Below are 23,211 nucleotides of genomic sequence, written 5' to 3' on the forward strand. Positions count from 1 at the left end.
TTCCACGTGCAAGATTGAATCTATTGTAACCTATTTTTATGGGCTTTCCTCTTTGTGATGTTAATTCCTGTTACACGCTGTTATACAGTATATGCCTTGCGCTCTTGTTTTGAAGGTGCTAAGAGCGGAAGTGATGACACGTTGGAGTGGACCGGAGGTTTTTGAAAGAAGGTAAAAAAAAGTGGTCCTCGTGTAAACTGGAGCCTCCGTGTTTATTATTTTGTAGTTTCATACAGTATATGCGACATTTATAAACCCTCGGTTACACTATTTAAAAAAGTTATTTAATAAGAAGCCAAAAAGTGCAAAAACAATAATGTTCGTGTTGGAGGAGTTGTGAATGACTGCAGGGCCACAACATTAGGTACACCTGCAGACTGCAGCACGGATTTCATATTTCATTCATTCACAACTCCTCCAACACGAACATTATTGTTTTTGCACTTTTTGGCTTCTTATTAAATCACTTTTTTAAATAGATTAAATCTTGCACGTGGAAAGTTTAAGTGTGGGCTTTAGTTGATATAACACTCCCGTCAGGGGGTGCATTCTACGACGGGAGTGCATTAATCCAGCACAAAAGCGGCGCATGGACTTCATTTATAAGTAAAGGTAAGACCATAATAACGTTTTTTTTTTATTAAATGTGCTTTTTTGTGTGCTACAGTTTGTATGTGTAAAGTTAAAGTTAAGTTAAAGTACCAATGATTGTCACACACACACTAGGTGTAATGAAATGTGTCCTCTGCATTTGACCCATCCCTTGATCACCCCCTGGGAGGTGAGGGGAGCAGTGGGCAGCAGCGGCACCACGCCCGGGAATAATTTTTGGTGATTTAACTCCCAATTCCAACCCTTGATGCTGAGTGCCAAGCAGAGAAGAATGCTGGTATGAGCTTTTAAACACAACCCGTTAACTGCTGCCAATCAAATGGTGAATAAGATACTCTTTAGGGTTCATATGTTTGTAAATCTGACTGTGATGAAGTCAGTGCCTCACCAGCCATGAACCTCACCGCACGTCACTGCCCTCCGGGTACTCCGGCTTCCTCCCACCTCCAAAGACCTCCAAAGACACTAAATTGGCCCTAGTGTGTGAATGTGAGTGTGAATGTTGTCTGTCTATCTGTGTTGGCCCTGAGATGAGGTGGCGACTTGTCCAGGGTGTACCCCGCCTTCCGCCCGAATGCAGCTGAGATAGGCTCCAGCACCCCCCGCGACCCCAAAAGGGACAAGCGGTAGAAAATGGATGGATGGAAGGTTCCTGCTAATGTGTATTTGGGATCTGCATAAGTCGTTGTAGATCTTGCCATTATAGCCCGCGCCATAGTCACAAAGCTCCTTCTTTTTCTCTATCCTTTTGATATTGGGCATTCATCCGCCACTGTTGCCATTTGTAATACAAAGTAGCGTACCATTCCAACTTATATCTGTCAGTAGACTCGCTATGGAAGTGCTACAAACTACCGTTACAACAAAGATGATGGGGAGAAGATGCAGTCAAAGTGGAGCCAGGTAAATAAGACTGCCCACAAAACGGCACATCCTGAAGAAACGGTCAGAAAGCGGCTTGAAGATGGTCTTTTAAACATAATCTATGCAGAATGTTCCCCAAAGAAGCACCATTACATGTTACGTAGACCACAAGGAAGTGTTTTAAATGTAGACAAAAATCATAATGTGACCCTATTAATGCACCTTATGATCCGGTGCGCCTTTTGTATGAAAATAGACCTGAATAGACCCGCTCATCTGCAGTGCGCCTTATAATCCGGTGCGCCCTATGGTTAAAAAAATATGGTATTTGTTTGTTGGATTAGCAAAAACTGGATCGATTTTTACCAAATGCAACGATAGAATAAACCCTTTAAGATCTATTTCTTTGTGAACATGAATCAATATTGGGTTTATGACGTTGTACTAATCCAAAATGAGTAGATTTTTTTCCTCGGCATAAATACCCCACTGTACCCTGCGCTGTTCTAGTATTATGCAAGTTGCTTCTCAAGTGATTTATGCAAATGCATGATTAACCTGGGTGTGATTATATTCCCATTAACATATCCAGCGAGATATCAGATACGCATTAAGTTAACGTGGCTGACACACTTTCTCAGCTCAGTGTATTTCTCTAGTTCTCTTGTACAAAACAACCGAGCCCTCAGCATGTCAATAACGCTTCAGATTTATGGAAGCACTACAGCAAAGTGCATTCATTTAAATTGTCAACACGCGCTGTACATGTTTTTTTTTCAAATGCTAGTGGGTACATCATTCAAATATCATTTCTTCAGTCAGTTATTGAAGGTGGCACAACACCATTTAAACAGAATTGAATAGTGTTAGGATCCGCTGTTCGGATCACAGTTTGTTTATGTTTTCTTGTCACATGTGTTTTCAGCACCTTGAGTTTTTGTTAGTTTCTGTTGCCATGACTGCAGATTGCTCACACCTGCCTCTGGTTAGTGTTTGGGACGCGCACCTGTTGCCCGGGCGCTAATCAGAGGGCTATTTAGTCTATGCGCTGGCCTCACTTGGCCTGGCTTGCTAATTTGCTTATATGCAACAGTTAACGACTACTTCGATTCCTGCTAGCTTTCACGCTATGCTATTTTTGCTTGCTAGCTCCCACGCTAGTCCCTTTGTTTTTGTCTTCCGTGCTATGAGCATGTTTTTGTTGTTCCTGTCTGATTTATTTGCTTAAATAAATCATTTTCCAACCTGCACGCTGTGTCCGAAGCCGTCTGCATCCCTGGGAGAACAACCACGCACCACGATGCGACCAGATCGTTACAGAATAGAAGGCTTTATCGTCATCAAACATGAGAGCAAGACAAAGCTACAAGAATAAACCTATTTTTTTTATATCTTGAGTCTTTTCTGGAGCTGGCTGTCCCGCCAGTAAAATGATAAATAAATGATACATGGGTTATACTTGTATAGCGCTTTTCTACCTTCAAGGTACTCAAAGCGCTTTGACAGTATGTCCACATTCACCCATTCACACACACATTCACACACTGATGGAGGGAGCTGCCATGCAAGGCGCTACCAGCACCCATCAGGAGCAAGGGTGAAGTGTCTTGCCCAAGGACACAACGGACGTGACTAGGATGGTAGAAGGTGGGGATTGAACCCCAGTAACCAGCAACCCTCCGATTGCTGGCACGGCCACTCTACCAACTTCGCCACGCCGTCCCCAGTAAGTGACCTTTTAAAATTTAATCTAATTGTTTTCAACCCTTTGAGAAAAGTGATGTAATTACATGGTGATTCAGAGTACCTTGTTTGCTATTTTAAAATGCATTACAGTGCACATGACCCTACTGTAATAAGACAATTCCCTCTTAAGAGTCCTAATAACAAAAAAAAATAGCATGTAGAAGTATGGTGAAAAGGTAGTAAGGCGTTGTGTCTAACGTCCGATCATTTGTTTATTCCCCGTGCAACGAGAAGTGCTCTCAGTAGCAGAGTACATTGATTCCCCCAAGGGAACTGTTTGATCCTTTCGGTGTGCCGGCCGTTAAGGGTGGGGATGGGGTGGAGCGCAATCTCACAAAAGCACAATAAAAGTCTTAAAAGTGCAAAACAGCTGCGACACATGTGCGCTCCAGTGGCCTTGCGTCTGCTCTACTGAAGTCGTTCGGTTTCTCTTTCTGCATATTAATGGAGATTTCAGGCTGCCTATGATTGTAAACTGGCCAGTGTGTGAGTGCAAGGTTTGCTACATTAGAAACATTAAATTACTTTTTTCAGCTACGTTGTGAACTAATTAACAGACAAACAAACAAACCCCAGCTAATACATAAACTCCCGGTGAAAATAATTATCGAAGGATAAATTAAATTGCTTGTTTTGTTCATTTGCCGCTTCCAAGTGTCAGCAGTTGGGCACTTTTGCTGTATAGCGAAACAAGTTTAACAGGGTAAACACTCTTAACTGTCATCTATTTGTTTTCCCTCTGTGGATGGGGCCTACACATAAACACACAGAGAAGTTCGGAACTTCAGATGCCATAAACATAAGGTAAGAAGGTAGAAATGTTTAGGATCAACCCCAAAATGACATATTTTTTGTCCAATTTTAAAATTGTCTTGAAAGATTCATGCTTTAAACTTTTTGAGTTATGTTGTCAAATAACTATATAGACAGATAAACTCTGGCGATCACATAAATGATGTTCCCTCTAAGTTTTCGTGTGTGTGAGCAAACGCACAAACTCTCGAAGCATTCCTTGAACTACATGTGAGCAGAGTCAGACGTGCACACTTTCGCATCACACCTGCTCCAAAGCAGACATTACATGATAAATGTTTTGTAAAAATAATCAAATAACAGCAGTAATTTATGTTATATTATTCTTCTAATGTTAGTGATTTGGCTCACTGAAAATAAAAATACAAAATTCCTGTTATTCATGAGCTGTATGTTGTATGTCTGGGCGGGGGTCCTGCTGTGGGAAAAAATGAGACATGTTCCCCTTAAAACCTTCACATTTTGCACAGTGAGATGTGTGCTGATAACTTGTCTGTAAAATATATCATTACATAGTTGTCATTAGCATTTCTGTAAGCTAACCACCTTGGTATGTTCCTTTACTGATATTTTTAGAATTCCACCTACTACAACCTTTTTTAAAGGCTTTATCAAACTCATACATGTATCATATATTGCAAGAAATTTGTACACATTTATTCATGACAGAACGCATGAAAATCATCAAAGATGCAGATGTCGTCGGCCATTTTGGTTTTTACCTCTCATTTTTGGAGGGATTTTTTTTTTTCTTGCGTTTATTTAGTCTGTAGATTGTGTTGCAACCAATAAAAAAATTAAAAATAGCCCCCAAGATGCAGTTTGGACACTTCTGGCCTATGTCAACTAAACAAATCTAAAACTCTGGATACATTGTAAAAGCCAAGCAACTTCATAGATGGAAGAAGCAACACCCCGGCCACTTCAAACAAGAAACTTACCATTAACTATTAAGGCCAACAGGGCACAACCTTAGTTGCCCCGTTTACACTAAGCTGGATAAGGTTATCCAGGGTAAATCCCACCTAACCTTATCCGTGTCCACACCCAACAATGCCACAATTTAAGACCTGGACATTCGAAAGTTCTTTTGCCGTCTGAGAAGTGTTGTATCCGAAATAGCTGCAATCGCTTTCTCTTAAGGTACTCATGTGTGATTTCCACAAGCATCTGTACAGACGGAAGGAGAAACACGGTCATGTCTGGACATACTTGCCAACCCTCCCGTTTTTAGCAGGAGACTCCCGGTATTCAGCGCCTCTCCCGATAACCTACCGGCAGAAATTTTCTCCCGACAAACTCCCGGTATTCAGCCGGAGCTGGAGGCCACGCCCCCTCCAGCTCAATGCGGACCTGAGTGGGGACAGCCTGTTCTCACGTCCGCTTTCCCACAATATTAACAGCTTGCCTGCCCAATGACGTCATAACATCTACGGCTTTTAGAGAGTAGAGTGCACAACTGCGCACACAACAAGGAGACGAAGCAGAAGAACGAGGAAGTCATAGACATGGCGACGCCGTCGACGAGCAAGATGAAGAAATACGCTTGCAAGTTCCAAAACGAATGGAAACAAGAATTTCAGTTCATCCAGGACAGTTCAAAGGGGAAGGGGTATGTATGTTGCCTGTACATTTTGTAGAACAGACTTCTCCATCGAACACGGTGGCCGAAATGATATACTCATTTATGAACGGAGAAGTTAAACAGGACAATGCTGCCATCTACTGGATAGCCTCCGGGACACTGAAATTCAAGTATTTATTTTATTTATATGTATAATAAAAAATAATAAAAAAAAAAAAAATATATATATATATATATATATATATATATATATATATATATATATATATATATATATATATATACACACACACATGTATAGCTAGAATTCACTGAGTCAAGTATTTCATACATATATATATACATATATATATATATATATATATATATATATATATATATATATATATATATATATATATATATATATATATATATATATATATATATGAAATACTTGAGTTGGTGAATTCTAGCTATAAATATACTCTCCTCTTAACCACACTCTTAACCACGGCCACAACCACGCCCCCCGACCTCCCGATATCGGAGGTCTCAAGGTCGGCAAGTATGTGTCTGGATGACTCGCCTTCATATTTCCAGTGGTTAACTCCGAGTTACGAAACCGCTTTATTATGAAGCTGGCTGTGGCGCGTTCTTTCTGACATCACTTCCTGTGTGGGGCGCGGTCTTTCTGACGTCACTTCCTCTCCGAACTCAGTTTGTAAACGATCAATGAGTCCATACAAAGCTAAGAGCCGGAGATTCAAGAAATACACGGCACAAAAAATTGTCAGAGGAGGGGGACCTTTAACAATAGATTAGTGTGGCTGAAATGGGGCTTAGGCTAAATAATTATTCGTTTAAGGGGTTTTCCGGCTTAGTGTAGACATAGCCTAAACCATCACATGCATACAAAGATCAAGATTAACCCATCAGAACATTGCTTGTGTCTGACATGCAGCATGACAACACATCATCTATTGCAGGAATGCCTCTTATATAACACCCCGAGCACATTTTTATGGCCACAATCAGCGACATTGGAGAAGAGAATTGCATGAGAGTCTGGTGGACCTGCAGCTTACTGCACCATTCGTTTTTGAAACAGGCATTCCCATTTAGAAGTAAACGAGAAGAATAAAAAAGAAACACTGGGTAACTTGCGCTAAATTGTACTTTCATGTTTGTGCTCCTGTCATTTCACGATAAAACACTGAAGAGATTTCCAGTGTAAATTCATGTTGTGTTTTGAGCTTTTAAATGTGCTTTAAATGTGCCCTGTAAGCCTTGCATTATTTATCAGAGAAAGTCAATCCTATACTTCACAGCAAATATTTCCTAACGAGTAAAAGAATCACCCTTATAAATGCGCAAATCATATTGAAATTAGCCATGTGTTTGAGGTCTGCACACTCCGCCCAATTTGAATTAGTAGAAGACAGTAGGAGGTGCTTATTTCTCGTGTTTCAAGCGAACGGAAGAGTAGTGGAATAGCATGTCCATGCTGTGGGCTCCAAAAACCGCACAAAGGCTAAAACAAGAAAAAATAAATGGTCAGACATCAGAAAGAAGGTGAGGAAGAAGATGGATGTGCGTGGCCAAAACAGGGGAGGGGACCGGAGATAAAGTAGAGCTGTACCTCTCACGAAAAGATAGTCGCCGCAATGATACATAAAAGTTTAGAAATAGTGGGTGACCCTATTAACCCCTAATATAAATATAATGTGTGTAATTTGCAACAAAATGTGTTCATAAAGTAGCCTGCTCACAGCCAGATTGGAACTTAATGTAGAATTTATGTAATAATTACTTTGCAATCTTTAAAATTTAAACATGTCACCATATCAAAAAGGATACAAAGACTTTGACTCTTGTTTGATCACTCAAATTATTATTACTTAGGAGAGCTACTTGCGATAGCAGCCGTACGTGAAACAAAGTCAAGCCATTCCTCCACCATCTCCGGTGCCATTGTGCCGCAACTACCGGCGGCTGCTGTCTGGCCATGAGGCTTTGCTGAAATTGCATAAACACATTGTGACAGCAACAGGTGGCAAAATGATGACACATTAATTGACATCCTCACAAATATTAATATGAATATGAAGCATTAAACGCATTGGCGAAAAAGTGAATTATTTAGTTTTTCTTGTAATCCTTTTAATCAAAAACAGTTTGAAAATTAATTACACCACAGTAATTTACATTTAAAAAAGAAGCCATTGCCATACTTATCAAATTTGCATTATAAAAATGAAGGACAATAAGAGAAATGATGTGTCTGTCTCTCAAGTAACCGTCAAGAATTAATCACAGTAAGTCATTGCACAATAAAAGTATGGTAACACTTTAGTATGGGGAACATATTCTAAGTAACAAAGACTTAATTTAGAGTTATTTGGACACTAGGGGAACATATAAGGGTTAGGGTTACTAATAAGCAATAATTCTGAGGTTATTGAGGGAAGACTCTTAGTTAATGAATTACTGGTAGTATAATAAGGCCTTGCAGAATAAGTTAAAGTTAAAGTGCCAATGATTGTCACACACACACACTAGGTGTGGCAAAATTATTCTCTGCATTTGACCCATCACCCTTGATCACCCCCTGGGAGGTGAGGGGAGTAGTGGGCAGCAGCGGTGGCCGCGCCCAGGAATAATTTTGGTGATTTAACCCCCAATTCCAACCCTTGATGCTGAGTGCCAAGCAAGGAGGTAATGGGTCCCATTTTTAGAGTCTTTGGTATGACTCGGCCGGGGTTTGAACTCACAACCTACCGATCTCAGGGCGGACACTCTAACCACTAGGGCATTAATAAGTACTTAATAATGACTAATTAAGAGCCAGTATGTTACTAATTTGCATGTTGACAAAATGGATGGATGGATGGATGTTCCTCATACTAAAGTGTTACCAAAAGTATATGTTTGAACCAAATTAAGTGAAGTCATGTATTATATTAATTAAGTTGTATAACATGCAGTACAAATTAAAACAAGTACAACATAACTCAAGAGGGGCTTGTGCTGCACTGCTGGTGGAAAGACCCAACTGCCTATTACGGTGTAACCATGTTTTATTGGAGTGATTTTGTTTTGAACGTCTGACTTAAGGGGCAGCAGGATTTGTTGTTGAGCAGACCTGACGCTGTGTTGCTCCAGAGATACATAACAATGTAAATGTGTGAAAAATACGGGAGATAACATCTTTGGCACAGACTCCAAATGATCAGTTTCCTTTAACTGGACATAGTTCAACAATAACAGACATGCAGTCCCTCGGGCAAGGATGTATTGAACAGTGCACCACACAGTATTTATAGTGCAAACTAATTATCTCCAGACAAGGATTGTCCACTGTCATACAGAATATATGCAGCTGCACCCTTGCAGTGCTCTCACGCCCACTAACAAGGTGACTCACTGCCACATGCACAATGACACACAAAAAAGAAGCAGTTCATGTCTTAGTTATGTTTTAATTAACTGTGAGGGTATACGGTGACGCTTGTGTGCGTGTTGCCCTGGAGTGATGAAAACATGCAGGCAGTGAAGCTTGGATTTGTAGAATTGCAGACGTCAACGTGTTCTGTAGTGTACTTAAGTTCTCTCTCCCACAGATGTGCAATTGTATATCTCCAAACATGTAAACTACTTTGTCAATATGATACCATTGGAAACACAGAGGGGAAAATAACGAATGTGTGTTATTTGTTCTGTTTCTTTCAGGCGTCCTCAGTCTAAACTGATATGGCTGCTGCATTTAAGAAACCCGAACCCCTGCACTTGGCCTTGTGGATCTTCCTTCTGCACCTCAGCCTCCTTCCTCAAGCCAGGTAGACCATCCAATTGCAGACATTTTCTTCACCTATGGTCTATTGTTTACCATTTTTCTTCCTGTCGGTCAGCTTTTGTTTATGTAAGGTGCCTCATTAATCACGCTGACGGTCGCAGTCGACGTCAGCAAGCAAATACACTCCGAAAATGAAATTGTAAGACTGGGGGGAAATTACAGGTATTCTTGTGTACGTACAGCATCAAAATGCAAAAAGAGGAAACAGGGTCAATTGGGACACAATTATATACATACATACATATATTCAAATAATTACTTAAATGTGTAATTAACAAATTGCAGTATTAATTAAATACATACATGTGTTATTAAATGTGTCATTAATGTATTTAATGTACAAGTGCATTTAATTATTCATCTATCTGTCATTATTTCATAATTTAATTAATGATTTCATTATTTCATGAACCTGTGTGTCAGCATTTCATGAATATGTTTTATCTGCCAAACTCACCGATCAAAGTGAAAGTGAAAGTTGTTTAAACATGGCGGCTAAGGAGGATATGCTCGTACTTTTTCGGGAGTGGATGGTGGATATTTTAGACCTTGCCATACTTGCCAACCTTGAGACCTCCGATACCGGGAGGTGGGGGGTGGGGGGCGTAGTTGGGGGCGTGGTTAAGGGCGTGGTTAAGAGGGGAATATATTTAAGCTAGAATTCACCAACTCAAGTATTTCATGTATATATGTATGAAATACTTGACTTTCAGTGAATTCTAGCTATATATATATATATATATATATATATATATATATATATATATATATATATATATATATATATATATATATATATATATATATATATATATATTTTATTATACATATAAATAAAAGAAATACTTGAATTTCACTGTTCTGGGGGCTATCCAGTAGATGGCAGTATTGTCCTGTTTAAGAGTGTCACAACATTGCTGTTTACGGCAGACAAACTGCTTTACGGTAGACTAAACGTGACTGCTGTTGTTGTGTATTGTTACCGCGCTGGGAGGACGTTAATGAAACTGCCTAACAATAAACCCACATAAGAAACCAAGAACTCGCCCTCGATCATTCTACAGTTATAAAGTGATTGGGCAGGCACGCTGTTAATATTGTGGGAAAGCGGACGTGAAAACAGACTGTCGCCGCTGTCCCCGCTCAGGTCCGCATTGAGCTGGAGGGGGCGTGGTCTCCAGCTCCGGCTGAATACCGGGAGTTTGTCGGGAGAAAATTTCTGCCGGGAGGTTACCGGGAGAGGCGCTGAATACCGGGAGTCTCCCGCTAAAAACGGGAGGGTTGGCAAGTATGTCCAGACATGACCGTGTTTCTCCTTCCGTCTGTACAGATGCTAAAAACGGGAGGGTTGGCAAGTATGGACCTTGCAGAGTATGTGGAAGCAAGAAGTGCTGACAGTTTTTATTGAATTGGTTGAAGTTGTTGGAGTTATTTCTGCACTTTCTGTGGTCGAAGTTCTACAACCAACCTATCATGTGTTGAGATCCGCCCACTGACTTTGACAGCTGCGATAAAAATAAATAAAGAATATAAAATTAAATCATAAATTCATAATCATAAAATAATCAATCATAAAGTGCCAACATGCGGGTTTATAAAATAATGAATTATTTTTTAAATAATAAATTGAGTTGTTAAATAATTAAATACATATTGAAATAATGATATCAATAATGCAATTAATTGAATATTGAAAAAATTAAATGATTAAATAATTAAATTTACTTTTACATTATATATGTAAAAATACCATTGAGATTATACTCATGCATAATTAATTAATGACACATTTAAGTAAATATTTATTGATTTAGTTAGTTTAGTCCTATTTGAACCATCCATACAAAATCGTAGTCATCAGTTTATTTAAAACCCCCATTTAAACTCATCCAGACTGTTTACCAGCTAATCAAAAGTTCAATACCTCAGCCTTCGAAAGGCAAAATATGCACTAAAATGTAAAAAAATTAAATAATGTTTTAATTTTTTTCACACTGCCCTGCCCTTCTGATGGCAAAGGCTAAATGTATTTTGCTCTTTAAATGAGGTAGGTCTGTTGGACTGCATAAGCAAGGCCTCTCACAACTTGGCATTGTTACCGAGGTTGCACGTAATAAGGCGGGGATTTAAAATTTCTTACAAAATGCACATTTAACAGAATTTTTTTTTTTTTTACAAATGTTGACATTCATGGCCAATATGGACAAGGTTTATAACAGGTTTTAACCATTGCATTTCCCACTCAAATCACTACCTGTGGGTCCCGGAGACTCACTATATTGAAAGCCTATCAACATCACTGGATATGAGCTGTCTCTCAGCTTTTTGTTATGTTTTAAAGGGGAACTGCACTTTTTTGGAATTTTGCCTATCATTTACAATCCCTAAGTAAGACAAGAACACAATGTATGTTTCTTTTAATCCATTCTCACTCCTAAATAACCGCTAGCAAAGTCAGCAAACAATTGAGCTAAAAGGACTCATGACGACATTGCATCTATTGCCCACCCACTAAAAAACATCCAAAAAGTGACAACAATATTCTACTTACATTTTGTGTGCTGAGTATTAACCAAATAATAGCAATATTGTTATTATAAGTGCCAACTTTAAGTAACTACTTTTAATAGCACATTGATCATAGAGAGGTCATTAGCTTATACTGCTATACGTATATATTGACATCATTAGCTGGTAAGATGCTCTCTTGGCTCTGAGCTGGTGAATGTTAATTCTAGATTATAAATCATGCCTCTCACCTGGATGGTAGAAGGATGTAGCCATAAACCGAGAAGTTGGTCAACTTTGACAGCCAACTGATGTGATGGAAATATACAAAAATATACTTGTTTGCGCCCACCTTTTTTTAACCTTCTGTGAGGATTGTGATTAATAAGATGTAATACTCCCATGAGTCGGCATCACAGTGAGAGCAGACATTTTACAGTAAGTGTTTGTCTTATTATGTTTGGTGGCTCTCATTAAGTCTGCATGAGTAGTAATCAGTATTGTTGTTGGAGGAAAAAGCGAAGATTGTAATGTGTCTATGAAATTAATGCGCCGTTGTATGCTTAAAATGAGCAAAATACGTAAACGTTACATGTTATTATAAATGTGCCCGTTACTAAATGACATACATACTTACTGTAGAGCATGTGCCTAAAAGTTTTTGATTGCTTTTTAGAGAGCCTTTCAGGCGGAATAGAGCAACTCCCATTGGCTCAATTGTTGGCTGACTTTTGCTGACGTTTAATTACGAATTAGCGTGCTTGTATTATATAGGTATTGGGAGTGATAGGCAAAATGCCCCGTAAAATTCCAGTTGCAACCATAATTTGAGATACGAGCATTGTGGAAGTAATATTTATAACAATGCCGTTTGGGCAATAAAGAGTTATAATACAATTAAATGTTGTTTCTGCTTCAATTACACAAGAGATAAACACATTTCTATTCGACACCTTGCGACACAATCCTGCCCTTCAAGTCAGAAATAATAAAATTAGTGCAAAGCAGAAGAGGTGGAAGATTAAATCAGAGAAGCAAACCATTAAAAATATGTCAAACTGGTTTGCAACCTCCCTGGCGAGTCAGCCCCGCCGTAGCGTCAGTCCGCATCACAAAAGCTGCAGCCAGCCCCCAGTGCAAGCAGTTCCACGCGTACAAAACGATGAACATTTATCCATAAAAATATTGAGAAGCTGCAGGTGCTGTGTTTGACGTGTTTCAGTTTGTTCTGTATAGTCCTGACTCAATAATCTAAACGGTCAAGCATTATCTTTGACACACAGACATTCAAATCGCTCATTGTCTACTCTGACCTTTCCGGTCTGTCACTCAAATATGTCCGTGTGTGACGTAAACAGTCCTAGTTCTGATTACCAGATGTCACGAGATAAAAAAGCAAACCGTTCTATGAAAAGAAATCTCTTATAATAAGCAGATAAGCGGACTTGGCAACACTGGACAGAGAAACAGAATTTGTCCGGTCCTCAAGGTTAATGCTGAACAATTTTATTACAATAATTTCATAAAACGACTGTAGTAGTTTTTTAGTATATGTTATTGTAATGTTTTTCAAACAATATTTAATGTCTAAAAGTTTGCTGTTCTTTTTAAAAGGCACGCTACATGTTAAATTGTTTGTGTTTTGGCTTTTGGATTAAATTGATTTTAATTCATTTTAATGGGCGGGGCTGATTTTACGTACGAGTGTTTGGACTTACGTGCTTGGTCGTGCAACGCAATGTGCTCGTAAGTTTCGGTACCATGGTAAATACATTTGTTTTTAGTAACAGTATGGTGGACCAGTGTTATGTTCTGCACATGCGGAGCCTAAATCGTGACCCCGTGATGCAGACACAGCAAGCATAGCGCAGGTAAAAATGGATGAAATGACAAGAAAAAAGGAAACTGTGCAGCACGGAAGTGCACAGGATGCATAGGGAAATCTACCTAGGAATTGAGTACAATCCAAAGCAAATTATACTTTATGTTGCTTTATATGCCAGCCCCATCCACCATATTTTATTAACTGGAGAAAATGACAGGAATAGTGTTGTTGTTTTTTTTTCATGTATTTTCCTGAGAACAAGCGTCTTCTACAGTGGACATTCTTTATGCATGTCCAAAAATTCTCAGGAGGACAAAGTATTATGTGTTGTGCATTGAGTCTTCAAGACCTAACTCGTACAGAGCCCGTATGTGGGCTCTGTACCGAGGATGTCATTGTGGCTTGTGCAGCCCTTTGAGACACTTGTGATTTAGGGCTATATAAATAAACATTGATTGATTGATTGATTGATTGAACTTATTCATATTCCGTAGATTTTTTTTTTTTAATCAAAACTTAAAGGAACCATAGCTGTTACGGTCGGTGTTTGTCTGGACCCCGAGATGCAATTCCGCCAGGCGTAACGTAGGTAAAAATGTGTTTAGAAATGAAAACAAAGACAGCAGGGAAGTCCACAGGACAGGGCTGGCATATAAAGCATCCTGATTGGCAACCAGGAACGGATGTGTCCTGATTGCCAATCAGAGTTAAGTGAGGGAGACAGCACTCCGACAAGAGAAGTAGTGACAAAAGGAGGCAAACAGAAAATAAAAACTAAAATAAGAGCGCTGGAGAGGAAAGAAAACTAAATAACAGGGTCTTGATGAGTTGGACCACACAGATAGGTTGTTAACTTTAACAGGTTCCACTTTATAAAACATTGATAAAAGGAAAAAAAAAGACTGCCTAAAAATTTCAAATAAAATATTTGCTAAATAAAATATCCACAACTTTATTTTAACACAAAAGAGTCAGACTTTAAATGAGGATTCAAATAGAACACTTGCTGTGCCGGTCCTCACATCTAAAAATACTCACTCCTCTGCACAGAGATACATTTCCCTGACTGCTGAATTAATTTGCATTGTGCAGCACACCTCTGTTGTGATTGTCCATTCACAGCATTTTCTCTCCCGCTTCTTGTGCACATTCTCCATGCTGTGCTTCAGGAGTCAGCTAAAAAGAATGCTTCTTCGTGTCGAGGCGTCACTCTGATCATGCCCCTTGTAATTTCACCAGGAGAGAATATGTACCGTCTGCTGCGTTAGCATTGTTGATAAGGTAGGATATTATAGCAGGGGGGAGAAGCAGATGTGTGTAAACCGCTTTAACGTTTTGCATACTGAAGCAAAAGCTCACCAAACCAGGAAAAAAGCGGGCATGGGAAAAAGTGTGAAGAGGATTAGCCCGGTTTGCTTTGTCATGGTGCCAGTCGGTTCTCCACAGTTATTAGGAGCACACTGTGTTTGTAATTACATATATTAGATAGAAATATAGTTGGAGGAGAAGGAGCTAGTCAAACTGGAATATGTGCCTCGCCATTTTCATTATAGATAAGCAGCGTGTGGATAACCTGCATGGCTCAGGTCAAAGCACAGAATAAAATAATGATAATGATCCGCTTGGGTAGGTTCCAGCTCACGCACGACTCTGAACAGTATAAGCAGTAGAAAATGAAAATTCAAAAAATAATGAACTAAATAACTTTTGTATATATATATATATATATATATATATATATATATATATATATATATATATATATATATATATATATATATATATATATATATATATGCTGTATGTATATATAGTTTTTTTTTTCTTTTCACACACATTCAAATGTAATTCTCATAGCCATATCAACATACGAGTCATTACTGGAAGCCTTTGATTAAGTCTTTAGGCTTTAACAAATATTTGGCGATAATTATATTATGTATAATAATTTCATCTGTCGAGAGCAACATATTCATCTTGTATGGTATGTGAATGTTGACATGTTACGGGAGAACAATGGGCATCACACTTTTTTAATAGGGGCCCAAGTAGATGATGTATTTTATTTAGGACTGTCAAGTCATTTTGTTTTCAGATTATTCACACTCTTGAACTGTGAATTATCATGATTAATCCCGTTTTTTTGTTTGCTTGCATAAATAAAATGTGCTTCAGATCACCAATATTTGGATACAAATACAATTTGGGAGTCACAATGGCATACTGGAATGCTTTTAAAACATGTTACAGAACTGCTAGTCATTTATTTGCTCTTTTTTTGGTACAATGCAACCCCAGCTCCTTATGATTACTTACAGATATTCAACATTATCCAGGAAGCAAAATAAACCATAATAAAGTTATAATATAAATAATGATTAAAGATTAAAGATTAAAGTACCAATGATTGTCACACACACACTAGATGTGGTGAAATTTGTCCTCTGCATTTGACCCATCCCCTTGGGGAGCAGTGGGCAGCAGCGGCGCCGCGCCCGGGAATCATTTTGGTGATTTAACCCCCAACTCCAACCCGTGTTGCTGAGTGCCAAGCAGGGAGGTTATGGGTCCCATTTTTATAGTCTTTGGTATGACTCGGCTATGTACAGCGAGTATGGTGACCTTGCCACTGCTATTTGTAAACTACACTCCAGTGTGTTGGATCAATGTTAATGTGTATTTAAAAACAATTTAATTTGGGGAATAGAAAATATATAATAAAAATAATAGTCAAATCAACCAAATTTCATGTCCTTTTCTGCAATATCTATGTGGACCCTTGGTGATCACGGACCCCCAGTTGAAGACCTCTGCTATAGAATACTATTGATTGTGTGGTATTATTCTGCTCAATATAACACTGACCCAAATAAAGATTCATATAATTGTGACAGATTATCCTTACTCCATAAAAAGTATTAAAAAGTAAACTATTAATGAATAATTTATGAATAATTCAATAACTGTACCCACTTGGCATTCATTGCAGCCGGTCACCCAGAAAGTGGGTCCCAAAATCTGTGGCCCATTCCCAAGATTTCTTCTTTTTCCCATTTCGGACTTTTGGAGTTTTTCCTATCATGCTTGTTGACTAAGATAAGGAGATATTGTTGTGGTTTGTGCAGCCCTTCGAGGCGTATGTGATTAAGGGCTACATAAATAAACTTTGATTGATTGATTAATATTGATTAATTTATTGTTAATTGTACCCATAGTGAGACACGATAATGTAGTCAAATGCCAAACAGTTGAATGATGTGGTTAGTGACTGTAAATATTGCACAGTTTTATAGTCTTTCAAATTCATATGGTTATTTTTATTGGACTTCAGAATGTCACAGAATATCTCTGTATCAGCAGAGCTTCTTCTTGTCGGAGAGTCGCCACCTCCCTGGTGCCTCCTGATTCTATCATCAGGCTCCAAATCGGCTTTAGTACAGTTGAGGCAGGAGACATTCCTGATACGGTGTAACTGACAAATCCCCTTTGGGGAACTGGCATTTCAAAAGCTGCCTAACATGCCAGATGGTTTGTTTCACAAGAATATTTGTGAAAGTGTTGATAGAAACTAGAAAATGGTGGGAGCTTACAATTAAAGGTGAATAGACCCATGTCTATTGTTTATCAAATAAATGATGTAGCAATTAAATAAACAAGTGGTACACTACAGAGAATGTGAGGATCCCAGTCAAGAGGAGATCATATAAAGCGTTCAGATCCATTTGTTGTTCATGCTTTAATGAAGGACAATGCTGTCTAGTTCTGATGAAACTTCCGCTATATCAGCATCTATTAGGAGTGCATGATAAATATCGGACAAAATATGAAAAATTATTACGGATAAAACCTAAAGCCCTAAAAAAATAGCTCCAATACGATATCAATCAATCAATCAATGTTTATTTGTATAGCCCTTAATCACAAGTGTCTCAAAGGGCTGCACAAGCCACAACAACATCCTCGGCTCAGATCCCACACCAGGGCAAGAAAAAACTCAACACAATGGGAAAAACGATAAACCTTGAAAGGGACCGCAGATGTGGGGAACCCCCCCCCCCCCTGGGTGACCGGTGCAATGGATGCCGAGTGGATACAGTTAATAATGTGAGAGTCCAGTCCATAGTGGGGCCAGTAGGGGAACCTCTTGCACATAGACACGTCGCGCCGCAGAGACGTCACTGATTGATGCATAAGGAGTGGTCCACATCAAGTCCAGTCCATTGGGAGGCCAACAGTGGATCATCATGAATTGAGACAAGACAGCAGCGCAGAGACGTCACCAACTGATGCAGAGACTTTGAATAGCTAGCGCCTCATCCATGGAGGCTGATATGTGGTCACCTGATAACCTCTCCACATAGGAGAGGGGGGCAGAGCAGAGAAGAGGAACAGCAGATCAACTGGTCCAAAAAGTGGTATATTTAAAAGCTAGTGTATACAAATTAGTTTTAAGATGGGACTTAAAAGCTTCTACTGAGGTAGCATCTCTAACTGTTACCGGTAGGGCATTCCAGAGTACTGGAGCAGGAATAGAAAACGCTCTAAAGCCTGCAGACTTTTTTGGGCTCTGGGAATCACTAATGAGCCGGAGTTGTCAAGGTTGAATTTACACTTCAACGACTGTTGTTGGCTTTGACAGTTAGGATTGCTGGTTTGCATTAAAACAGTTGTTTTTCTCACTACGATAGGGCGAAACCATCTCTGCCCAGGCACACCCTCCTGTTTTTTTGGAGTATAAATATTTGGGGTTTTGGCACCAACCGTTTGGATTAGATCTGACCAATCTAAGTCTATGAGCACGAACTGATAAAGCCTACTCGGATGAGCGGCGAAACGACTTCCAAGACAAATCAAGTCCAGTTGGAAACGATTAAACGCCCTGAGATGACAAGGACCTGGGTGAAAGAGAACCTTCATAGGTATAACCCTAATTATGAGTGATTGATAGATAATTATCGGGCCAAAATTAGGAATTAGAACGTCAAACCAATAAATCATTGAAAAAATTGTTCCAATACCGATTTTTTTTAAAAAACGTTGTATGAAGTGATATTACATGTACTGTTCTGTAGGTGGGTTAGGTCGAGCAAATCAAGGGCTCTCTTTTTCCTACCTCACAGGAAGGGCATTGATCTCATTGTAAACAAACATGTCAATTTACTGTTGAAGGAAGACATTTCGCGTGCTATTTGTTGTGCGAAAAAAACTCACATACCAACGCATCAAACCTTATCGCTAGCAGTGCTACAACAGAGTTTTGAAATCCTACAAAGACGTCTGTGCTTCTAAAGAAGCTGCCCCAAAACCAGCCGCATAGAAGGGTGGGCACAATCTACAGTTAAATCTAAATTGAAAAAATCGAAAAAAAGATATAAATACGTTTTTGATGTTGTTATCGGTCAGGAAGTAAACACAACTATTTTGCATACACCTTGCATTCATGCATTTGTTTACATGGGCAACTCTTTACTAGGTACTAAAATTAAACCCAAACTGCACAACCTTGTAAAGACAGTAATTGTCCTGGCTGAACACAGTCAGATTTGTTTTCAGTTTTATAAGATGCATTTGGAATATTACATAGCTACATTCTCCGCCTGTCTCACCAAGTTATATTTAACTTGGCACAAATAAGCCATTATTCTCATCCTGTGGTACAAACAATTAAGATTGCTTGTTTTTTTTGTTTTTTTACATACATCCTTCAGTTTGCTTGTTTCCCTTTTGCCTTCCTCTGAACAATCGACATTTCAGTCTGGCCATTTTGTTATCTGTTTTGTTTGTAACATGTGGCTCCATAGCTCGCTAACGTGGCATCTAATCGATAGCTATAAGGGCGAAAGTGCAATGTGTACAATTTCACTATGGATTGGCTGGGACTTTGGCCCCTGTTCTCACCTCCTCTTCCATGAATTATTCACCAAGCGGCAGTGAGGTGCATCACTTTGAGAGGCGACCTGGTCAACAGATAACATTCTGTTTCGGCAGCGTTGTCAAGGTTAATGTGTCACAGGTCTTGAGAAGGGTAATATATTCATGGCTTAGCCACTTTGCTGATTGAATTATCGGGGGGAAATCGTAGCTTCCTAGTTTAAGAGGAAGAGAAAAAAATGTCATAACTCATAAGGGAATATTCTACGTTGGCCGTAGCAAAATCCTACGCTGCTCATCAGATCACAAACAATTCGTGCTGAGGCCTTCGTTTATTTTAGTACTCAAGTAATCTATTAATCAGTTGGTTCAATTATCGAGTAATTGGATGAAACACACTTGACAGCCTTAATGCATATTTTAAGGGAAACTGTTGAAATATATATTTTTTTCTGATTACCATAACCGTCATTCTTTTTTCATCAACTATGAAAATATGTGCATTACATTCAAAGTCAAATATAACACGGTCGTTGGAGTCAATAAAAACCCGACCGCGTTATTCCCGGGATTGTGTTGTAATTTTATTTTTTTAACACTTTTATTTTGAAATAATACAATAAAATGATCTTATTTGGACTTCCGGTTTGGGCAAGATGGAGTAGACACGTGTTGAGTCTCCCTCCCACAACTTTTTACATTGCCACTCTTTTAAAACTCCATAAACAAAGCCAGTAAGCGGGTGAATATATTACTCCGGAGTTGCAACCGGCAAAAAATGCCAACTCACTCGACGAAGCGGAACGCCAGAGATACCGGGGCCGGACCTAGCTCTTCCGACGGAGGTGCCGGTGAAGTCAGCATGTCGGCTATAGCTAGTCTTCTGGAAGAACACCGCCAGGCAATCTCCACGGACTTCAGGACAGCAATTTCTACACTCGAGACAAAGATTGATAAGGTACACACCAAGGTCTCTGAAGACTCTCAGAAAATTACCTCACTCGAAGAAAATGCTACTTTGCAAGACGAACGCCTGCTAGCATTGGAAGCAACATGTGCTAAGCTAACGGAGATCGAGGCTAAGCTACGGGCTAAAGTTAGCGACCTCGAATCCCGGAGTCGGCGAAATAACATCCGAGTGGTCGGCATACCAGAGTCCGTGGAGGGGCCACGTCCAACTACCTTTTTTGCGGAACTACTGAAGGAGATTTTTGACGAGGATTTCTTTGAATCACCGCCGGAGTGCGACCGGGCCCATCGAACACTCGCTAGCAAGCCAAAGCCAGACCAGAGACCGAGGCCCGTTCTGATATGGCTACACAAGTACCAGGTGAAGGAGAGAATTATCCGCGAGGCCAGGGCCAGGAGAGGCAAGCTACAGTACCGAGGGTACCCCGTCGCCATCTTCAAGGACTACGCACCTGAAGTGGTGGAACAACGCCAAAAAACCGCGATGTGATGTCGGAACTCTACCAAATGGGCCTACGACCAGCATTACTGTTCCCGGCCAGGCTTGTCATAGTAACGAAGGATGGTGGTAAGAAGAGACTCGGATCGGTTACAAAGGCTGAGGACTTCTTGACATCAATCCGCACGCAAGATACCTGATGGGCTTGGACGGCTATTTACCACTACAATACGGCTGGACATGACAACAATTTGCACCTGGACTGTGCAGCTCCTGGAATAAAAACTGTAAGTTCAAACTTTTTCAGAGGCCTGACTTATGACAACTTTGCATTCACTGTGGACATTGTGGGCCTTTGTTTGTTTTGCTGTTCTAAGCCCTGACCACCATTTTAGACGTGTGCTCATAATAGGAAGCAATGTTTGAGTGTTGCAATTTACACACTGGCTAACGGTGGTCACATAATTTCCAACATGGATGGTCGTAACTATTTTTGTTCTGTTTGTTTGTTCCGCTCTGTACTGGGCGTTATTTCTTCTTTTTTTTCCTGAGGGGCCAAGCTATTTGTAACACATTTTGATTATGCATGCTAATTTGTTTTAATCTGAACTAGTCATTCGTATGCACATTATGAGGCACTCTTTGGTCCAAAAAACATCACTAAAGCTACTGGTGCAGTGCACTGTACATTTTGGTATGTGCCTTGTTTGTTTATTTCGGTTTAATATTTCCTATATTACTATACACTCAGGTTGGGATGCGTCTCATGAATGTAGGCTCACTTTAAATTCTTATTTCGTTTTATGGAGTTCATTACTGCTACTGTAAGGGAGGAAACTCCGGAAGTTAACATTAGTCAAGTTAGGCTAAGTAAGAGCGAGAGAGCTCAGATAAGGTTCTTATTTAGGGTGGGTAGTAAGGGTAATTGCATTCTAATCTGTTGGGGTTTGTTGAAATGTGTCTTTCTGTCATTACTAGTTTGGTGTTTTGTACTATTTTGTTATTTTTATTTTTTTGCTGCTATGTCTTCCCCCTCTCCCTCCAGTCCCTCCCCGTGAGGTCTAAGGCGTGTCACACAGATTTACTGTTGGGGTCTAATAGATGGCGGATGCTGGTAGGATGACGAGTGGTGGAGTGCGTATCATCTCTTGGAACACCAAAGGCATGAACAACGCTGTCAAAATTGGTAAAGTCTTAACTCGGCTGCAGCATCTTAAAGGGGACATTATGTTTCTGCAAGAAACACACCTGAAGACATCAGAAATTCTCCGTATTAAGAGGTCTTGGATGAGCCACTTATTCCATTCCAAATTTTCTGCTAGGGCTAGAGGTTCGGCCATAATTATCCATAAGCGTGTTATGTTTGAGCCAGCAGACGTTATAAAAGATAGTGAAGATCGCTATGTTGTGGTTTCGGGCACGTTACAGAACACACCAGTAATTTTAGTCTCTTTGTATGCACCTAACTGGGATGATGACACTTTTTTCACAAGACTTTTTGCTAGGATCCCCAACGTCGATAGCCACCGCATAATCGTAGGCGGGGATTTTAACTTAGTCCAGGATGCGATTCTTGATCGATCCTCCCATACTCGAAATACACTATCCAAAGCAGCAGAGGCTGTGTCATCTTATGCAAACCAAGTAGGACTTTCAGATCCCTGGAGATTCAGGAACCCGCATGGGAAGGCAATTTCATTCTTCTCGCACGTTCACCATTCGTTTTCCCGTATTGACTTCTTTTTAATAGATAACAATCTCTTGCATTGTATTAACGCATGTGACTACCACCCGATAGCCGTCTCCGACCACGCGCCAATCTCAGTCGACATTAAATTTACGCAAGGTGTAACCGGCCGCACAATGTGGAGGTTCAGCTCTCACTTGCTCTCGGACATTAAGTTCAAAGATTTTGTTGAAACAGAAATTCGTACCTATATTGAGTTTAATGACACCCCTGACATTGAAAATAGCATTTTGTGGGAAGCACTTAAGGCTACTGTCCGAGGACAGGTGATCGCTTATATTTCCAGGATGAGGAGGACTGAGAGGGCTAGGCTGACGGAAATTGCTAAAGAACTCCTCGACCTCGACAATGTATACGCTGTTTGTCCATCTCCAACCCTGTATAAAAAACGTATTCT

The 23,211-nt window shown here is 39.7% G+C and overlaps 1 protein-coding gene across 2 annotated transcripts in view; it reads left to right on the plus strand.

The window, feature by feature from the left end:
• The window catches only part of gabra3 (gamma-aminobutyric acid type A receptor subunit alpha3), a 311,418-nt gene that overhangs the window by 90,763 nt on the left and 197,444 nt on the right, over positions 1-23,211 (plus strand). For both annotated transcript variants that reach the window (XM_062048129.1, XM_062048130.1), the window contains exon 2: positions 9,332-9,438. In XM_062048129.1, coding sequence (XP_061904113.1) covers positions 9,353-9,438 — 86 coding nt within the window. In that variant the 5' untranslated portion in view covers positions 9,332-9,352. The remainder of the gene's footprint in view (positions 1-9,331; positions 9,439-23,211) is intronic.

The sequence above is a fragment of the Entelurus aequoreus genome, linkage group LG05 (assembly GCF_033978785.1).
Source record: "Entelurus aequoreus isolate RoL-2023_Sb linkage group LG05, RoL_Eaeq_v1.1, whole genome shotgun sequence".
Classification (NCBI taxonomy): Eukaryota; Metazoa; Chordata; class Actinopteri; order Syngnathiformes; family Syngnathidae; genus Entelurus; species Entelurus aequoreus.